General features: G+C 44.6%; 1 protein-coding gene across 1 annotated transcript in view; it reads right to left on the bottom strand.

Moving 5' to 3' along the window:
• The window catches only part of tgfbi (transforming growth factor, beta-induced), a 33,424-nt gene extending 13,744 nt beyond the window's left edge, over positions 1 to 19,680 (bottom strand). The window contains exons 1-5 of the mRNA XM_070836323.1: positions 19,489 to 19,680; positions 17,844 to 17,942; positions 1,836 to 1,900; positions 845 to 1,002; positions 376 to 540 (exon numbers count right to left, since the gene is read on the bottom strand). Coding sequence (XP_070692424.1) covers positions 376 to 540; positions 845 to 1,002; positions 1,836 to 1,900; positions 17,844 to 17,942; positions 19,489 to 19,601 — 600 coding nt within the window. The 5' untranslated portion in view covers positions 19,602 to 19,680. The remainder of the gene's footprint in view (positions 1 to 375; positions 541 to 844; positions 1,003 to 1,835; positions 1,901 to 17,843; positions 17,943 to 19,488) is intronic.
• Between the last annotated feature and the right edge of the window lie 571 nt (positions 19,681 to 20,251).

Genomic DNA, 20,251 nt, shown 5'->3' with positions numbered 1-20,251 from the left:
AGGGCGTCACAGTGTGTGTTATATTGTCTGCGGTGATTGGTGGACCATGGACTTACAGTGTGTCAGTGTGTGTTACAATGAGTTATGGTGTGTGTTACAGTGTGTGTTTGTGCGTGTGTTACAGTGTTTGTTTCTGTGTGTGTTACAGTGTTTGTTAGTGAGTTATGGTGTGTGTTACAGCATGTGTTTCTGTGTGTGTTACAGTGTGTGATACAGTGAGTTATGGTGTGTGTTACAGCATGTGTTTCTGTGTGTGTTACAGTGTGTGTTACAGTGTTTGTTAGTGTTTTACAGCATGTATTTCTATGTGGGTTACAGTGTGTTATTGTGTGTGTTACAGTGTGTGTTACAGTGTGTACGCGGCGCCTCACTGACCCCGTTGCTGTAGTGATGGATGTGGACGTGGAAGTCCTGGTACATGGAGGCGAAGGAGGATCCGTGTTTCAGCTCCTCGGAGGTCAGACGGCGGTTCACCATGTGGTAATGAAGCGCGTTCAGTAGCTCGATGTTCACGTTGCTGACCAGAGCGTCCAGGATCTCCTGCAACACAACACAACACAACAACAACCACACAGTGTGTCAGAACGACGGAAACAACCGACACACTGTCAGCAGAGACACAGAGATACACCATAACATACACTGTTACTGTTATCTCCTCAGTGAAATGAGCACAAACTCTAAAACCACTGCAGGTTTGAACCATAGAAACCACAGAAAAAAGTAAAACATCCATTAGTATTGTTACGAAATAGTGTATTTGTTTGGAACTATTTTCAGCAAATCCACATTTGGTAAGTATTTGCAGCAGCAGGACGGTGTGTGTGTGTGGCGTTGTACTGACTGTGGGCAGGGCGGCCCAGGCCTCGTTGCTTGGGGCGAAGAAGGTGAAGCTTCCCGGACCTTCGACCTCCTCCTTCAGTTTGGCTCGTTCGCTGTACATCTGAGTGGTGGAGGCTCCGACAACGCCCAGAGTGTTGTAGATGTTCACCAGAGGCAGTGCTGCAAAGACACACACACACACACACACACAGACACACACACACACACACACACACACACACACACACACACACACACACACACACACACACACACACACACACACACACACACACACACACACACACGCGCGCTCATAATCAACAAACTCTCGGCTTCATCGACAAGAAAACGCCAGAGCAGAACACCCACGATGCAGCTGTGGCGTGACTGTATTCAGGGGCAAAGGTTCGGTCACGGCAGCCCAGAGAGATCACTTTCGAAATTGTATTATTAATGAGGAAAGTTTTTAATATAATGATTGGTCTAAATGATTGGTACAAAAAGTGTTGAGGTAGACCTGTAAGATCGTTTTTGTTTAACTTGAAATGGCTGTTGCATTGCTTCCTTTAAGGACACCAGATTCCATTGACAAAAACAGCAATTTTACCTCACAGAACACAGGAGTTGCTGGTCAACCGCTGCCTCGATTGGTTGGTTTGTTTGTGTTGTTGTGTGACTTTGGTGTTTTGACATATTAGCCTGGATCCAAACTAACATATGAAAACACCAAAGTCACAGCAACTAGACCAACAGCCACTGTGTTCTGTGAGGTTAAATCACTGTTTTTGTGAATGGAGTCTGGTGTGTGTGTGTGCAGAGAGCGATAGAACGGCTGTTTGTGGTTAAACCAAAAGGATCTTCCAGGTCTCTCTCTGTAGGGATCCTTTCCATGATGCTGTCACACACTTAGAATAACACTCTGAGCCTGAGAAAGGCTCAGTGTTCTGACTTTTGGATGTTGTGTGTGTGAGTGTGTGTGTGCTGAGTATTAGGGAGGTCAGAGGTCATACCAGCAGGACAGCCCTTCTCTCCAGGAATCCTCTCATACCCAGGGCAGCACTCGTAGGTGATCACTCTGCAACAGGAAACAGCACACAAGAGGACACGTGAGGATCAACTTCTCCTTCCTATATTCCATCAAATTGTCTCTAGAAACTCTTCCAAACAAACGCTCCACTTCCCGTCCTCATCCCCCTCTCTGCTTCCTGTGCTGCTCCGAGCAAAACCCCCCTCAGATCGACTCACTGAAGCCTCTTTCACTGCGACACCTTCTGCAGATTCCAGCCTCAGGAGGAAAAACTACACGTTTCACCATAAAACTCTCAGTTTCCACCTCAGAACCTCGTAACCTTTCTGTAATATTTCTGCTTCGGGCAGACACATAAATTCCTGTCTGTGTATAATGATGCTAATAAAGTTATGGGCACAATAACGCTGTTGCTGCAGCTGAACAGACTGTGAGAAGCCACAGGTACGGTCCAAGTGTTTCCATGAGATCATAAACAAAGAGCTTCCCATGGTAATCCAGTTTACATGACAGTAAATGTTATTTAATTATCCGGAGGAAAATGTTGTTTAGAGTCCCGGCTGCTCTCATGGAGGTCCGGATCACTCCGAGGACGCTGCTGAGCTCAAGCTGGACTCAGAACAGCTTAAATCCCTGTTCTTGAAATGAAATTTGGTGCAGAGATTAATGGTGTTTATGGGTTTATCTATTTAATATTTACAACGGACATTACAGCCTCACAGGGCTCTTAATCTATTACCGACTGTGGCCACTGACCACCAGCCAATAAAATCTGCTGCTGCTCTGCCACTAATAAGAAGCATCTTACAGTCAGTAACAGTCTGCCTCTGCCAGTGAGGATATCTGATGATTTATCGACTCAATTCATCTACAGTCCACTGAGAGTTCGACAGGAAGCAGCGACAAACAGCTGCGACAAACTACCAGAACAAGCAGGCAGCACGCTGACGTTTATAAAAAAGGTAAGCCAACGTAGCTCTAACAGCGCTGTAGGTATTACGTTAATGTTACTCCATCTTTATTCTGCTACCAGAAGGAATCAGTCGGCTCAGGATTAACAGTCAAACATCCCGATCTTCCTCCAGATGTTTCACTAAATGAAGATAAACACAGACCATGACTAGTGCTTCAGTCAATCAGCTTGGAGAGATCAGCTAACTGTGCTAATGCTAATGCTAATGCTGCTGCTAATGCTAATGTCAGGCGAGCAGGTCCGGAGTCTGTCTGTTGTCTGTTGTGTCACTGCAGCTTCACGTGGACGCTTTGAAGACTTTTCGACAATAAAACGGTAAGAAATGACAGCTGTAACCACGGCAACTGTACGCGACACAGATGGAGACAGCTGTAGCCGCGGCAACTGTACGCAACAAAGATGGAGACAGCTGTAGCCGCGGCAACTGTACGCGACACAGATGGAGACAGCTGTAGCCGCGGCAACTGTACGCAACACAGATGGAGACAGCTGTAGCCGCGGCAACTGTACGCAACAAAGATGGAGACAGCTGTAGCCACGGCAACCGTACGCAACAAAGATGCAGACAGATGTAACCATGGTAACTGCGGTAGCTTTGCCGGCTCAGTAGATGAAAATTTTAAATTCATGACAAAAATGAGACCAAGTTCGTTTTTCAGGAAAATTTAAACTAAAATGTTGACTAGAACTAATGTTTGATTAAATGACTGAAGAGTAAATCAGGAGCATCAACACTGTTGGAGGGTTTTGACCTTCAGAGAGACTCAGACGAGGTTCAGACTTGGTGTTAAAACACTTTGAGGAACATTTTGAGAGTTTCACCACAGAGTTTCAGGAATCGACCACATGACGCTCCTGAGCTTCAGTCCAGCTAGCGGCACATGTGGGCTGTAATGAAGCGTGGAGGCCGAGCAGAACCCTTCATGACTTCCTGTAGAGATTTCCATAATAAATGTGGCTCAGCCGTCTGGGCTCATAAAGCTCATTTCCTCAGAGAGAAGAAGAATCTGCAGCCAGACCAGACGCCTGACGGGGGACCTGCACCCACCGCCAGGAAAAACACTAAACCACCAGGAGCCTCCACCGCACTCCTCACTTCCTGATCTCTACAAAATAAAACCTCACAGAGCCTCACAGAGAAGAGTTTAGGTTGGCTCTTAATTACTATAATTAACTCAATAAGACAATTCTCTGAGTAACAGGATGCTTTTAAACTTTATTCTTACACTTATTAGTACTGAACTTGAGATCACCTGCTTTGATTTATCCCATTCTCACTTTACTGAAGCAGTTTCTGCTTGTTACAGAGGCCGATTGAAAAAATAAACTGCAGCAGAATGTTTCACTGCGACAACATGCACAAGATTCAGCTTTAAACTTTTAACACGATCACAAATATACTGCTAGAGCAAAATGTCAGAGCTTCTGTCAAGATAAAGAGGATGAAAGTTTGAGTCTATTGTCTTCTGTATGGTAACAACTGAACCGATTAAGACACTATTAAAACAATATTCATTCATATGTAGCAGAGGCTAATGCTTGTGCTAACTGGGGATAACACTTGTGCTAACTGAAGCTACTGCTTGTGTTAACTGGGATTAATTCTTGTGCTAACTGGGACTGATGCTTGTGCTAACCGAGGCTAATGCTTGTGCTAACTGGGAATAATACTTGTGCTAACTGAAGCTACTGCTGTGCTAACTGGGATTAATTCTTATACTAACTGGGACTGATGCTTGTGCTAACCAAGGCTAATGCTTGTGCTAAAAGGGGCTAATGCTTGTGCTAACAGGGGCTAATGCTTGTGCTAACAGGGGCTAATGCTTGTGCTAACAGGGGCTAATGCTTGTGTTATAGAAAAGTACAGCCAAAAGCTAAAATCCACCACTTGCGTGCTTTGCAATTTTGTGTCTTCTTGCATCCATTTGCTTCTTTGCATTGACTTTGTTTGTAATTTGTATTAAATTCCTTTTGCATTTGGGGGAAGCACACCTTAACGTGTTGGCACTGAACCAAGTGGTGTGTTATAAAGAGTTTAAACGTACATCATTTACAAATAAGCATGTAAAGACTAAAGTGGGTCGGCGGCAACACCACCTTTAAATAAACACAGCAAACACAGTCTTTGTCTCCTCAGAGCCTTTTGCTCAATTTGGTTAAAGTTTGATGCATATTTTAGTGTTATTAGCATTAGCTTTATTAGCATTAGCATTATTGGCCTTAGTGTTTTTAGCATAATGCTAACTAATAATCTGGTGCAGTAATCAAACTGTTTAAATTAAAGTTTAACATAAAATCGTTTTGTGTTCGTTACGTTTTCATTCTGGAAGTTTAGTTTTTATTTAGTTATTGTCAAAAACTCTTCTCTGTGGCCCCCAGAGATCGGCCCTAGTTTCATGTGTTGATGTGAGGAAGGTTACGGACTCCTCATCGCTCCTCGCCTGATGTTTTCAGCTCTTCGTGTTTCATGGACGTCACCGTTGATTCTCTCAGCCCGTTTTCCATTTGGCCTTCGCACCAGCGTTTTACACCTTTTACACCTCACACCACTAGAAACACTTTCTACACTTGTTTTTTTCTTCATTTCTGACTTTTCCACTCAGGTTTCTTAAAGGTGCAAATTGAAATGGTCATAAAAAAACAGGTGGATGGAAACACACTCACTGTTCCCACAAACTTTCTCACTGAAAACGGAAAATATTCACATGGCTGCAGCATTATTTCAGTTAGTTGTTGATGTTTCCATACATACAGCAGTGACTCGAGTCCAGGTCTGTCAGGTCTTCCTTGTCTGTCTCGGGTCTCTCAGGTCTCTCTGAAGGTCTATCTCTAGTCTGAAGGTCTCTCAGGTCTCTCAGGTCTGAAGGTCTCTCTCTGGTCTGAAGGTCTCACTTAGTTCTCTCTCTAGTCTGAAGGTGTCTCTCTCGTCTCTCTCAAGTCTTTGTCAGGTCTTGCTTATCTGTCTCAGGTCTCTCTGAAGGTCTCCTTTGGGTCTCTCTTTTCTCTCTCTGGTCTGAGGGTCTCTGTCAGGTCTCTCTCTGGTCTGAAGGTCTTTCTCTGGTCTGAAGGTCTCTCTCTGGTCTGAAAGTCTCTCTCTGGTCTCTCTCTAGTCTGAAGGTCTCTCTGGTCTCTCAGGTCTGTCTCTAGTCTGAAGGTCTCTCTCAAATCTGAAGGTCTCGCTCTAGTCTGAAGGTCTCTCTCCAGTCTGACGGTCTCTCTCTAGTCTGAAGGTCTCTCTCTAGTCTCTCTCTGGTCTCTCTCTAGTCTGAAGGTCTCTCTCAGGTCTGTCTCTGGTCTGAAGGTCTCTCTCTGGTCTCTCTCAGGTCTCTCTGGTCTCTCTCTGGTCTGAAAGTCTCTCTCTAATCTGAAGGTCTCTCTCCAGTCTGAAGGTCTCTTTCTAGTCTGAAGGTCTCTCTCTAATCTGAAGGTCTCTCTCTAGTCTGAAGGTCTCTCTCTAGTCTCTCTCTGGTCTGAAAGTCTCTCTCTGCTCTCTCTCTAGTCTGAAGGTCTCTCTCTAATCTGAAGGTCTCTCTCCAGTCTGAAGGTCTCTTTCTAGTCTGAAGGTCTCTTTCTAGTCTGAAGATCTCTCTCTAATCTGAAGGTCTCTCTCTAGTCTGAAGGTCTCTCTCTAGTCTGAAGGTCTCTCTCTAGTCTGTCTCTGGTCTGAAGGTCTCTCTCAGGTCTCTCTCTAGTCTGAAGGTCTCTCTCTGGTCTGAAGGTCTCTCTCTGGTCTGAAGGTCTCTCTCTGGTCTCTCTCTAGTCTGAAGGTCTCTCTCTGGTCTGAAGGTCTCTCTCTGGTCTGAAGGTCTCTCTCTGGTCTCTCTCTAGTCTGAAGGTCTCTCTCTGGTCTGAAGGTCTCTCTCCAGTCTGAAGGTCTCTTTCTAGTCTGAAGGTCTCTCTCTAATCTGAAGGTCTCTCTCTAGTCTGAAGGTCTCTCTCTAGTCTGAAGGTCTCTCTCTAGTCTGTCTCTGGTCTGAAGGTCTCTCTCAGGTCTCTCTCTAGTCTGAAGGTCTCTCTCTGGTCTGAAGGTCTCTCTCTGGTCTCTCTCTAGTCTGAAGGTCTCTCTCTGGTCTGAAGGTCTCTCTCCAGTCTGAAGGTCTCTTTCTAGTCTGAAGATCTCTCTCTAATCTGAAGGTCTCTCTCTAGTCTGAAGGTCTCTCTCTAGTCTGAAGGTCTCTCTCTAGTCTGTCTCTGGTCTGAAGGTCTCTCTCAGGTCTCTCTCTAGTCTGAAGGTCTCTCTCTGGTCTGAAGGTCTCTCTCTGGTCTGAAGGTCTCTCTCTGGTCTCTCTCTAGTCTGAAGGTCTCTCTCTGGTCTGAAGGTCTCTCTCTGGTCTGAAGGTCTCTCTCTGGTCTCTCTCTAGTCTGAAGGTCTCTCTCTGGTCTGAAGGTCTCTCTCCAGTCTGAAGGTCTCTTTCTAGTCTGAAGGTCTCTCTCTAATCTGAAGGTCTCTCTCTAGTCTGAAGGTCTCTCTCAGGTCTGTCTCTGGTCTGAAGGTCTCTCTCTGGTCTCTCTCAGGTCTCTCTGGTCTCTCTCTAGTCTGAAGGTCTCTCTCTGGTCTCTCTCTGGTCTGAAGGTCTCTCTCTGGTCTCTCTCTGGTCTGAAGGTCTCTCTCTGGTCTGAAGGTCTTTCTCTGGTCTCTCTCTGGTCTCTCTCTGGTCTCTCTCTGGTCTCTCTCTGGTCTGAAGGTCTCTCTCTCTGGTCTCTCTCTGGTCTCTCAGGTCTGTCCGGTCTCTGTCAGCTGCCTCTCATCTGAAGCAGCACCTTCTTTATTGAATTTAATGTTTGGCAGAAAAAGACAGAAAAAGGAAAAACTCCCGGAGCTCCTGCAGCCTCGTATCACAACGGCAGTAAAATGTAAACAGATGGAGATCAGCTACTACTGAGTGTGTGTGTGTGTGTGAGTGTGTGTGTGTTGGCACACACATTGGACTGATTATCAAACCAGATGGAAACTCAACTCCCGTTTGGTCTGCACATAAACAAAGATGGCCGCCGTGGATTTCTGACAAAACAAACAGAGCGAGGTCGCAGTAATTCAGTCAGCGGGGTCGAGCCATTCGAGGGAAACCTTCCAGAAACATCCAGCAGAGAAAAATGCTTTTTTAACTTCAGTCTGGAGTCAAAGTTTTTTTCTGGTTTCGTCCTTCACTCACTTTGTCAGATGAAGAAAAGACAAAATTACATTTCCAGAGATGTTGTGTAACATTTTGCTCGGAGAACAAAGACCAAACTGTAACCGTAGACGCTCGTAACGTTGGCAACATACAACAACCTGCAGAGAGCAAAACTTCAATAAAACGTCGTTAACCAACATGCAAAAGGTCAAAAAATGTCCTGAGAGTCTGAAACCTCCCGCAGCAACTGTCAGGAACAACACAGGACGGTGAAACGTTGTTCTATATGCTGCGAATCTGACACTCAAATGCTTTAAATGCACGCTTTCCTTGTATGTTTCACAATAACAAATCTCTCGTTTTACTACTTCAGATGATGTTTTTAACATGACTCGCTCTATGATATTATTCTCTTTGAATGCACCACGTTGCTTTTGGGAAAACATTTCACTTGCACCTATAAATTCTCCAAATCAAACCAAATTTGGTTCACCTGCCTTGGATCTACAAATCCAATGAAAGGTGACAGCAACATGTTTTTACTTTTATCTCAGGGTTACATTGTTCAAATGTCGGTCAGTGAAATAACTTCCTGATTAGCTCTTTGCTTTCGAGCTGCGTTTGTAATTTGGATCCTGGTACAAGTCTGCTTTCAAGTCTGCTTTCATAATATTTGTCACCTCTATTTAAACAGGAAGGATTTGCAAGGTGTGGATGACCTGGTCTACCTGGGAAACATGAAGCCCCAGTAGGTAGAGCAGGTCGTCCACTAATCACAGGGTTGTCGGCCTGATCTTCAGCTCCTTCTGTCCACATCAAAGTGTCTTTCGGCAAAAGAACTAAACCTCAAATTACTCCTAAAGGTCAGAGAGGCACATTGTTAAGTGCTTAGCATTTTTCCTGGACTGCTCTGTTGCACTCTTGACGTGTATTCAGCCTGAACGCTAAGTGACTTAGTGAGTTAGTAATCCTGGACCCAAATTCAATCGAAAAGCACAAATGGACGTGATGGAAACTGAGTTGAAGACACGTCCACCGGAGCTTCTTAAATAATTTCATGGTCGTATTTGGTAGAAAATGCTCTGCTCCTTTGAGGGAACTCGGCGAGAATTAACCCTTCTTCAACAAATACATTAACATAGTTAAGGAGCGCTGTGGTGTTTTTAACCCTGAGCCCTATCTGTTCACATCCTGGTGTGTGAGTGACTGGTAGGTAGTAAAAGTGTTGGAACTGGTCCAGTAGATCACCTCAGCCAGCAGCCACCAAACGGGCTGCAATGGCTGCAACGTGATCCTTTGGGACAACTGCACCTGATCACAGTAGGTCCACTAGAAGAGCTTGTTTGATCCACTGACAGGCTCAGAGTGTTATTCTAAGTGTGTGACAGCATCATGGAAAGGATCCCTACAGAGAGAGACCTGGAAGATCCTTTTGGTTTAACCACAAACAGCCGTTATATCGCTCTCTGCACACACACCAGACTACATTCACTAAAACAGGGATTTTACAAACACAGGACTTGGTGTGACTTTTGTGTTTTAAAGGATAAGTTTGGATCTGAACTAACTGCTTAAAACACCAAAGACATGCAATAATAAAAACAAAGTTCTCAATCAATGCAGCGGTAAAGGGTTTAGTTTGGATCTGAACTAATCCTTTAAAACACAAAAGTCACACAAAGTCCTGTGTCCTGTGAGCTAAAATCCCTCTTTTTGTGAATGGAGTCTGGTGTGTGTGCAGAGAGCTGTAGGGATCCTTTCCATAATGCTGTCACACACTTAGAATAACAATCTGAGCCTGTCAGTGGATCAAACAAGCTCTTTTAGAACATTTATAGAACCTGCCACTTATCTCAAACCCCAAATATGTAAAAAAAAAAAAAAAAAAAAAACAGGGCCCAGGTTTAAAAGTGCTGGAGTTGTCTTTTAATAAGCGATATTTAATAAAAACATAATAAGGAAGGTGGTGTGGCGGAGGCGAAATGGTGCTGACAAGTGGGGCTAACGTTAGCGTGAAAGCTACTGTATGGAAGAACAGAGGCACAGTGTTGTAGGCTGTTCAAGATCTCTGCTGACAGGGTTTAGTTTCAGGACTGGAGAGGCCGAGCTGCGGAGAGTCTCAGGAGGGGGGAAGGACGAGGGAGGACGGGCCGGGGCAAGTCGGGGGTTGTGAGTTATGAGGAGAGTTATGAGTCTTCCTTCTGCTGACCTCTGACCTGCTGATCCTCCTCCACAGAAACCCACTGACACACAAACAGAGGACAAAGACCCTTCACACACACACACGGTCCGACTTCAAACACACCCCCAACGTGAGTGTGAAGCCACAGAAACTGTCACAGATAAGAGCTCAGTGTCTCCACAGGCCGAGGCTGCGTGAACGTGTGTGTGTTTGAATGATTTGTGTGTTCTGGGGCGTTCAGGTCCTCTAACAGCTTCACTTCCTACAAACATCCACAGAAACTCTCACTTCCTCTTTATTTTTTATTTTTTTTAAAGTCTCCCGATCTGAGCTGAAAGAATCTGTTTGTGAGAAACATTTGAGTGATTCGTCTGAAGAGGTTTTAAAGCTGCGTTCAACATCCTGTCGAATCACTGACAAACTGAGACTCATTCACACGTTCACTTTATTAAATACACAAATACCCAGGATGACTTTTAGAAATATGCGAACAAATATACAAACTAAGGCACAGCTACAGTACAGACAGCCTGAGCAGGAGAGAGAGAATCCATCAGAGACTCCCGATCATATAATCACCAGTATATTGATTTTAAACTAAACTCAGAGTCCAGATCCAACAGAGCCTGCAGGGCCTGAACAACAACCAGCAGCTCGTAACATTAACTCCTTCCTACGTTCTCAGTAACTAATGACCGGTGATTTACTAAATCAGGTTGCACCATTAAAACTTGAGAAATGTTTCAGCTGGTAAAGACAATCCAGCCCACACCTGATGGGAAGACAATTCACTTTGTACTGCGTTAAGTTGCCTCCTTGTCTCTATTTAACGTGCTAACAAACAACACAACAAGCTGTTTTCTGGTGGGATCTACTCCCAACAGGGGAAAGAACCCAGAACTGAGTTTTTATGAGCTGTCATACTGAAAAAACTGAGCCTTTAAGAAGAGAAAAGACTGTGTTTTCATGTTTTTAGCTAGTTACAGACGTTTTGTTAGCGTCGCGCTGTGTCTCTATCTGTTGCTAGGAAGCACCTGTGCTGTCGTCCAATCAGGAGCAGACAACTACATGAACAGGAAGTCACTGCAACATGACAAACTAACATAAGTTTAGATTTCTAGATTTGCGAAGCTCCTGTGATATTTAGTAACGCTTTGAGTTAGCGGTGCACAGTGAATAGACAATACCTCAAATATGTGTCACAGCTCTGCGGTCACCATCTAGACATGACCCATAACGCTTGTTAAGCTAACATTGTTCACGCTTTCAGTTAAATGTTATCTGCATATTTGTAATTTAAGATCTCTTGTGTTATTTTAGTGAAAAATAATTTAAAATCTTCCAATTCACCTTGTTATTTAACAGCATTTACCTATTTCCATGTCAGATATGTCGACTGTCCTACATATTACCTCTTTCTGTCTACACGGCTCAGATATTAGCATGCTAATGTTAGCGTTGTCAATAGATTCAGTTAGCTAAACTACAGTTACGTCTGCAGTTAGTAGCTGTGAATATTTAAATAACAACTAGATTGTGGTGTGAATTCCTTAAGTGGTGATAAAACTCTGCTTTGTAAACACTGACGTTAGCACGAGGCTAAATTAGCATTCAAGTTATGTTAGCACGAGGCATTAACAGCTAAACTCCTGAACAAAAAGTTTACAAATGAAATATAAATATTCTCTTAACCCCTGAAAGATTGTAAAAGTGCTTTAAATTACAAAACTGCAAATAAAAATATGCTAAAGTCTCAATTTTAGAACAAAAACGACGCTACGCGACACCAGGATCAGAAGAAGAGAGCAGAGAATGAAATGAAGAATAAAAAGAACAGGAAACAAAAAGTAGTAACAGAACATTTGGGAAATAAAACTGAAGAAAGAACGGCCGAGAGAAAAAAGAGAAGTGACGGAGGAGCAGAGGACAGAAGAAGAAGAGAAGTGAGTCGTCTCCGTGGTGACGGATGAATCATTGTGACGGTCACTGACAGTTAAAATGCTGAAGCAGTCGTTTCCATGGAGACTAAAGACACCGATCAGCTCTGACCTTAACGACTTTTTATGATGAGACGTTCAGACAGAAGAGACAGTCGATCAGGCTGGTGAGATTGGATTATTGATCAGTGGAGTTTCACAGGATGAAAATTAAAATTCTGGAAAGCCAGCAGGAAGCCAAACTGCGTAATTACAACAATGGCGTCTCTCACATGGCGCCATTGGACCTAAAGAAGACTTTTTCCACAGACCACTGATTCATAAACCAGTGGATAAATCTTTAGGAGCATCACAACCTGTGAAATGGCTCATTTCACCTTCAGGATTTGATCCAATCAGTCTGACAACATTTGGAAAATCTAGTAAAAAGCAGCACAAGTAAACCATTTTATCCACTTTTAAGGTGTAGAGTAGATCTGTTAGAAATGTCTGTAGTTAGCCACACTTGGGCCAGCATTAGGCCAGCACTGGCCAGCGTTGGGCCAGCATTAGGCCAGCACTGGGCCAGCGTTGGGCCAGCATTAGGCCAGCACTGGCCAGCGTTGGGCCAGCATTAGGCCAGCACTGGGCCAGCGTTGGGCCAGCATTAGGCCAGCACTGGGCCAGCGTTGGGCCAGCATTAGGCCAGCACTGGGCCAGCATTAGGCCAGCACTGGGCCAGCGTTGGGCCAGCATTAGGCCAGCACTGGGCCAGCATTAGGCCAGCACTGGGCCAGCGTTGGGCCAGCGTTGGGCCAGCGTTGGGCCAGCGTTGGGCCAGCATTAGGCCAGCATTGGGCCAGCGTTGGGCCAGCATTAGGCCAGCATTGGGCCAGCGTTGGGCCAGCATTAGGCCAGCGTTGGGCCAGCGTTGGGCCAGCGTTGGGCCAGCGTTGGGCCAGCGTTGGGCAGCATTAGGCCAGCGTTGGGCCAGCGTTGGGCCAGCATTGGGCCAGCGTTGGGCAGCATTAGGCCAGCGTTGGGCCAGCGTTGGGCCAGCATTGGGCCATTGTCATTGCCATGAGTCATAACCTGAACTGAAGTGACAGACAGATAAACACTGCCATCAATCAGTTTTAGCATTGATCAGCTCAGTCCAGCCCAACAGAACTTTTTAATTAATTTAATTAATCAATTAAAAAAATACAACCTGTGCATAATCATCCCAGATTTATTTCAGCATCTTTGCACTACTGTCTTTACTTATATATGTTTACATATATTTACACTGAAGTTAAATGTGTGTTTATTCTGTTTAACTTTGTTGTTTCTTGTTTATATATTTCATGTGTTAATACATGAGAGCAGCGGAAAAAAGTCAAAAATTCCTTGCATGTGTTCACATACTTGGCGAATAAAATCTGACTCTGATTCTGTATATTTACTTTTTACATACGTTCTGTAGAAGAAGTAACAGAAGATCGGGTACTTCGACACGCAGTGCGTCATGTCCCGAACACACTAACAAGTACAAGGACATGTTCAGCACACTGGAAATACACGAGGAAACTCAGATATATCCGCCCCAAGCCCCAGTCTGAAAACCGACAGGAAGTAAACCAGCCGTGACTGAAAAACACTTTGAATTGTCATGGACAGAAAAATCTGGATTCAGCATTTTGTGAAATCCTTTTCTTTCTTCTTGAAGAGTGTTGGATGAAAACATTAACACCACGTTCTTGTCTGTAGCCTACAGAAAATATACTGTAACTCCTAGTTCCAAGATAACACCCATAAAAAGCTGAATTGTTGCTTTTACGTTTAAGTTTTCATACAGATAACTAACAGTACTGTCTGTACTGCAGTATCAGTGGTACTGTCTGTACTGCAGCATCAGTGGTACTGTCTGTACTGCAGCATCAGTGGTACTGTCTGTACTGCAGCATCAGTGGTACTGTCTGTACTGCAGTATCAGTACTGGTAATTCTGCAGTATCAGTAGTACTGTCTGTACTGCAGTATCAGCGGCACTGTCTGTACTGCAGGATCAGCGGTACTGTCTGTACTGCAGGATCAGCGGCACTGTCTGTACTGCAGGATCAGCGGTACTGTCTGTACTGCAGGATCAGTGGTACTGTCTGTACTGTAGCATCAGTGGTACTGTCTGTACTGCAGTATCAGTACTGGTAATACTGCAGTATCAGTAGTACTGTCTGTACTGCAGGATCAGTGGTACTGTCTGTACTGCAGTATCAGTGGTACTGTCTGTACTGCAGTATCAGTAGTACTGTCTGTATTGCAGTATCAGTACTGGTAATACTGCAGTATCAGTAGTACTGTCTGTACTGCAGGATCAGTAGTACTGTCTGTACTGCAGGTCAGTGGTACTGTCTGTACTGCAGTATCAGTGGTACTGTCTGTACTGCAGGATCAGTGGTACTGTCTATACTGCAGGATCAGTGGTACTGTCTGTACTGCAGTATCAGTGGTACTGTCTGTACTGCAGTATCAGTAGTACTGTCTGTACTGCAGTATCAGTGGTACTGTCTGTACTGCAGTATCAGTAGTACTGTCTGTACTACAGTATCAGTAGTAACAGTACTGGTAATACTGCAGTATTGGAAATAACAGCACTGTCTGTACTCTGTACTGTCTGTAGTTAGTAATATCAATAGTAGTATCAGTAGTATCAGTGTAAACAGTCACACGGTTCAGTCCTGGGGGGTCCAACCTGGGGGTTGGGGCCCTCCAGAGGGTCACCAGGTAAACCTGAGGGGTCGTCACATGACTGATGTGAGAGGAGGAGAAGAAGAAGAAACGGCTCGGACACATGAATTAATGTTCACTTTCAGGACTTTGGACAATAGTTTTCCTTTGTTGTGAAATATTAGACGATCGATCCTCCTGTTATTATATTAATTTATTATTTAAATGTTATTTAAATGAAACCATGTGAGAAGTTTAGAGGAGAAACGTCTTTAGTGGAGGTCTGAAGACTAAAAGATTGTGAAACTCTGATTTAATCTTTACAATTTGTTCTATTTCATGAGCTCAGTCACAGTTTTCATGTTAAATAAAAGATTTTTCATGTAAAATCTCAGCTGTCAGATCAATAAAGTAAAGTAACATAAACTGAAATCACTTCATTAGTGAGTGACTCTACTTTCCACCGCTGCCTTTAGTAACAGTAGAAACTCTCCTCCCGTCACTTAAACCTCACCTTCCTCCCCCCTCCGTCATGTTCACAGCTCTGCAGGGAGACGGAGGGGAGAGGGGGGAGGCTGTGATTTATTCTACAATGTGTTTATAGAGGGAGGTTTGGGAGGCGGTGGGCGGGTGAGGGGGGGTTCTGGGATGCAGCAGAGAACAAAAACATGCACGACGAAGACGAAGGCGAAGACGAAGACGTGTTTCGGGTTTTCTGTTCGACGGGACGACCAGAACGAAAAGCTGAGAACAAACTGGAGGGTTTCAGGTGATTATTATCACATTTACAAGAGGAACGCTTTACTGCCAGAGTCACTAAAACACACACACACTCCATTAATGAGGCTCTGGCAGCAGTGGGCCAGCTGTGTCGCAGATCTCACTCTGCATGAGCTGAGCAGGATTAAAGCACAGTGTGTGTGTGTGTGTGTGTGTGTGTGTGTGTGTGTGTGTTCGTATAGCTATCCTTGTGAGAACCAATTTGAGTTTTAGGCCTCGACACTGAGGACATTTTTGGAGTAAGTATATTCCTCCTCCTCCATTTCTTCTTCTGTGGTTCCTGATATAAATCCCTACTGCTCTCTTGTTCGATACATCAGATCAGGTGTTTTTTTTCCAAAGACACTCGCCGTAAACTTTAATGTGAAACATCTGACCCACAAAGAGCAGATAGACGAGAAGATGAACGTGATCCACCTTCAGGCACGTCCCTTCATCCTCCAGCATCCAGCTGATCAATAAGGTCCGTCAGTGACCCCCCAGTGGTCAGAGGGTCCGTCAGTGACCCCCCCAGTGATCTGAGGGTCCGTCAGTGACCCCCCAGTGGTCAGAGGGTCCGTCAGTGACCCCCCCAGTGGTCTGAGGGTCCGTCAGTGACCCCCCCAGTGGTCAGAGGGTCCGTCAATGACCCCCCCAGTGGTCAGAGGGTCCGTCAGTGACCCCCCCAGTGGTCTGAGGGTCCGTCAGTGACCCCCCCAGTGGTCAGAGGGTCCGTCAGTGACCCCCCCAGTGGTCTGAGGGTCCGTCAGTGACCCCCCCAGTGGTCAGAGGGTCCGTCAATGACCCCCCCAGTGATCTGAGGGTCCGTCAGTGACCCCCCAGTGGTCAGAGGGTCCGTCAGTGACCCCCCCAGTGGTCTGAGGGTCCGTCAGTGACCCCCCCAGTGGTCAGAGGGTCCGTCAATGACCCCCCCAGTGGTCAGAGGGTCCGTCAGTGACCCCCCCAGTGGTCTGAGGGTCCGTCAGTGACCCCCCAGTGGTCAGAGGGTCCGTCAGTGACCCCCCCAGTGGTCAGAGGGTCCGTCAGTGACCCCCCCAGTGGTCTGAGGGTCCGTCAGTGACCCCCCCAGTGGTCAGAGTCTCCAGATCAGCAGGTTACCAGGAAATATTTCACTGCTCAGTCCTGCTCTGCTAACGCTATGCTAGCTAGCATTAGCACTGTGCTCTGACAGCTCACCTAGCTAACGTTAGCTTATAGCCTATATGTTAGCTTACGTTAGCCCGGTCAGTGCAGCCTGAGCTCCAACCAGGAAGTGTTAAACCCAGAGCCACTAGAACCTGTTCTCCATCAGGATATGAACTTTAGACAGTTATTAGCTACAGAGGACGAGCGCTAACAGGCTAACTGCTGCTGTTCTGCATGAGCTGATAGCATCAGGCTACAGCTGTTAATATTAATTAATTAAATTAAAATTTGTTTGGCTTTGCGCCCCTTAAATAAGATAAGCTAACACGGGGTCAGGAAACACACGGGACTTGTTTCACACAATGACAGAAAAGTGATGTAGCGGCTAACACGCGAGCATATAGCATATAGCATAGCAGTGGCTAAAACAAGCTCTTTTAGTGGACCTACTGTGATCAGGTGCAGTTGTCCCAAAGGATCACGTTGCAGCCATTGCAGCCCGTTTGGTGGCTGCTGGCTGAGGTGATCTACTGGACCAGTTCCAACACTTTTACTACCTACCAGTCACTCAGACACCAGGATGTGGGCACAGAGGACCCAGGTTTGAAAATACTTAAGTTCTCCTTTAAGTAGCTTGAATCTACCTGCTAACAAGTGGCAAAGTGTAAAAATAAAGTGCTGAGGAATGTGTATGTGCATCAAAACAGCTCCACAGCGCCACTAGTGGTCAAAAACTGTGCAGGGGAGCTTTGAAAACTGTCTCTGCTCTGAAGTGCATCACAAGACGATGGAAACAGGACTTTCTGCAGCATGTGCAGAAAAAAAATAACCAAAAAAAAGCACATCAGAACGGCTAAAAAACAAACAGTTGTGCGTGCCCTTTAAATGAACCGACAGGCCTCGGAGGCAAACTGACACTGATGGCTCTGCCAGGCCGAAGTCTATTCTTCTTCAGAGGTTATGTAAGAGGTGAGGACACCTCCGGAGAGGGACATTCCTCCGTCCACTCTACACAAACTCGCTCGTCCAGCAGGACTAAAGTCAAACTACACAAACTCAAGTCACCCACAAAACAAAACGCCCGTCCACATATTTCAAGAAAAGGAACATTTAATCCCCTAAAATCTCTCTAAAACTGCTTTATCCTCACGTCTAATTCCACATGTTGCTCTGTATTCTTTTCAGTTTAGACTCACGTGGGCTTTCCGCAGATTTTGCGATGGTACCACTGTTTGCAGTTGGTGAAATACTTCTTATCTGTGCCTTTAAGCTGCTGCATGGCACAAACGTTGGGTCTGAAAGAGAAAACAGACACAGAGAAAAGAGTCAGGGGGATTTCAAACAGAAACATTCCTTTAAAAAAGCTCCCTCGCGTCTTTAATAACCTCATAATCTAAACAATCAGCCTGTAAATCTCTTTAAGGTCTCTCTGTTAAAGGCCGTAAATCTCAGTCTGCTTAACTAAAACTTAAATTAAGTTATTAAAAGCTTGAAACAACATTTAGAACCTCATTGTGGTCTGTTAAAGGCCAAACTCAACAGTTTTAAAGCCACAGATCAATTATTATTCCACTTTCAAGGGCTCTTAAATAAAACATTTTGCTTTTTTGAAAGAGAAAACATTAAGGACACGCAGGAAGACGTCACAATGTAGATTCATTTTACAGTTTCACATGTCAGGAGTTAAACTCTTTTGAAATCTTTTCATGCTAACCCCTGGAGGTGACTGATTCCACCTTAATCTAAGGATTTAAGGGGTTTTAAGGTGGACCAGTGAGGGATTCTGTTCCAGAACAGCTTTCAGGCAGCCTGAAGCTGCTACAGGCGTAAGGAAACACATTAAACACATTCACAGCTAACAGAAAACCATAAAAAAATGTCTAAATGTTGGATTATTTTACAGATTTATAGCTCTGACGGTAAATCAGTCTGGAGGTAAAGTCTTTAACATGACATCTGTTCTTGTAGGAACTTCGCTGTCATCTGTGAAAGATCAAATCCAGCTGTTTTCACCCTGAAAAGCCCAATTATCTCCGCAAATCTGCATTTAAGAGAGCAAAAGGTGCTGATTTTACCCCTGAATATTGACTACATTCATCACATTCCACCTTAACCTGACAATGAAAGGTTTAAGCTCAGTCTTAAGGTGGACAGGGCAGCCTGCAGGTACAAAACCCCACTGAAAATAAACAAATAAATAAAAATATTTCGCACAAGAAGAGAAAAAACTGTGTGGAGCTGATTTTTATCCGGTTATGATCAAATTAAAATCTCTTGCTTATTTGCTTATTTAACCTCTTAAAGGCACTAAATTAATTAAATTCCACCTAAATTAAGCAATGAAAAAAACTTTAGTCTTAAGGTGGACAGAAAACACAGAAATGCTTTCTAACAGCCTGCAGGAGCTCCAGGTACAGAACCCCATAGAAAATCCTGTTAAAAATATTTCACATTTTTGTGCGTAAATGATCAAATTCAGCTGTTTAACCCCTCAGAGTCTCATCAGAACCGACCCCGAAGCTTAATAAACCCTAAAAGTGACATTTTCCACCTTAATTTGAGCAGGTTGTGAACACTTTAAGAGTCCTCAGGTGAACCACAGCTCATTATAAATTCACTATGGAGTTCCGCGCGGATCATTGTGGTAATAAAGCACCAGAAAGGGATCAATAAAGGAGCTGAATGACCGTAAACTCTCTGCTGATCGATGCTGTGAAGGCACCACCAGGCGGAAAACGACCACAAAGAGAATCGTGGGAACACTAGTTAATCAGTTTGGTCATTTTAAACTCGGCTTGGCTCGGCACGGTTCGGCTCGGCTCGGCTCGGGATCAAACTCACCCCTGCTGCCGGCCTCTGATCCGGCTGTGCTGCAGGACCGCCTGGTACGGAGACCGGGCCAGGCAGACGGTCAGAACCAGGGACAGACCCAGAACCAGGACCCACACCTTCATCTTTAGTCAGACCACAAATCCTCCTGCTGCTGCTGCTCCTCTTCCTCTTCTGCTCTCTCTGTCTTCCTCCTCTTCTTACTCTTCTTCTTCCTCCTCTTCTAACTCTTCTTCTTCCTCCTTCTCCGCAGCCCGCGGTCCGTCCAGGATGCAGGACGGGAGAGATTTATAAACCAGAGGGGGAGGAGGAGGAGGGGAGGAAGAGGAGGAATGGGAGGAGGAGGAAGAGGAGGAGGAGGAGGGCTCAGGAAAGTATTAACAGAAAGAAAAAAAACATTTAGTTTGGTGTAAAGGTTCAGTTCAACAAGTTGAATTATTATTTTACTGAGAAAGAAAAAGAAAGAAAGAATAAATGTCCACATCTTTTTGTTTCTGTCGTCATGGTGACGGTTTGCTGAGGTCATCCTGATGATAAAACATGAAAATATAAATAACCTCTAATTGATCAAGTAATCTTGAGACCAGCAGAGACAAATAGAATCAATCAATTATTAATTTATTCTATTAATTTATTCTCTTTTTTTTTAATTATTTGTGCAGCACCTTTTCCACAGGTTAATTAAGAGTAATTAATAATAATTAAGAACCGATGATACGAAAAACAATTGGAAGAAAAAAACAACTGAGAAAATAAAAACAAAAAAATATTTTAA

This window comes from Pempheris klunzingeri, chromosome 9 (genome assembly GCF_042242105.1).
Source record: "Pempheris klunzingeri isolate RE-2024b chromosome 9, fPemKlu1.hap1, whole genome shotgun sequence".
NCBI classification, from domain to species: Eukaryota; Metazoa; Chordata; class Actinopteri; order Acropomatiformes; family Pempheridae; genus Pempheris; species Pempheris klunzingeri.
The sequence above is the reverse complement of the archived record's forward strand: the minus strand, read 5'-3'. Positions and strand labels throughout refer to the sequence as shown.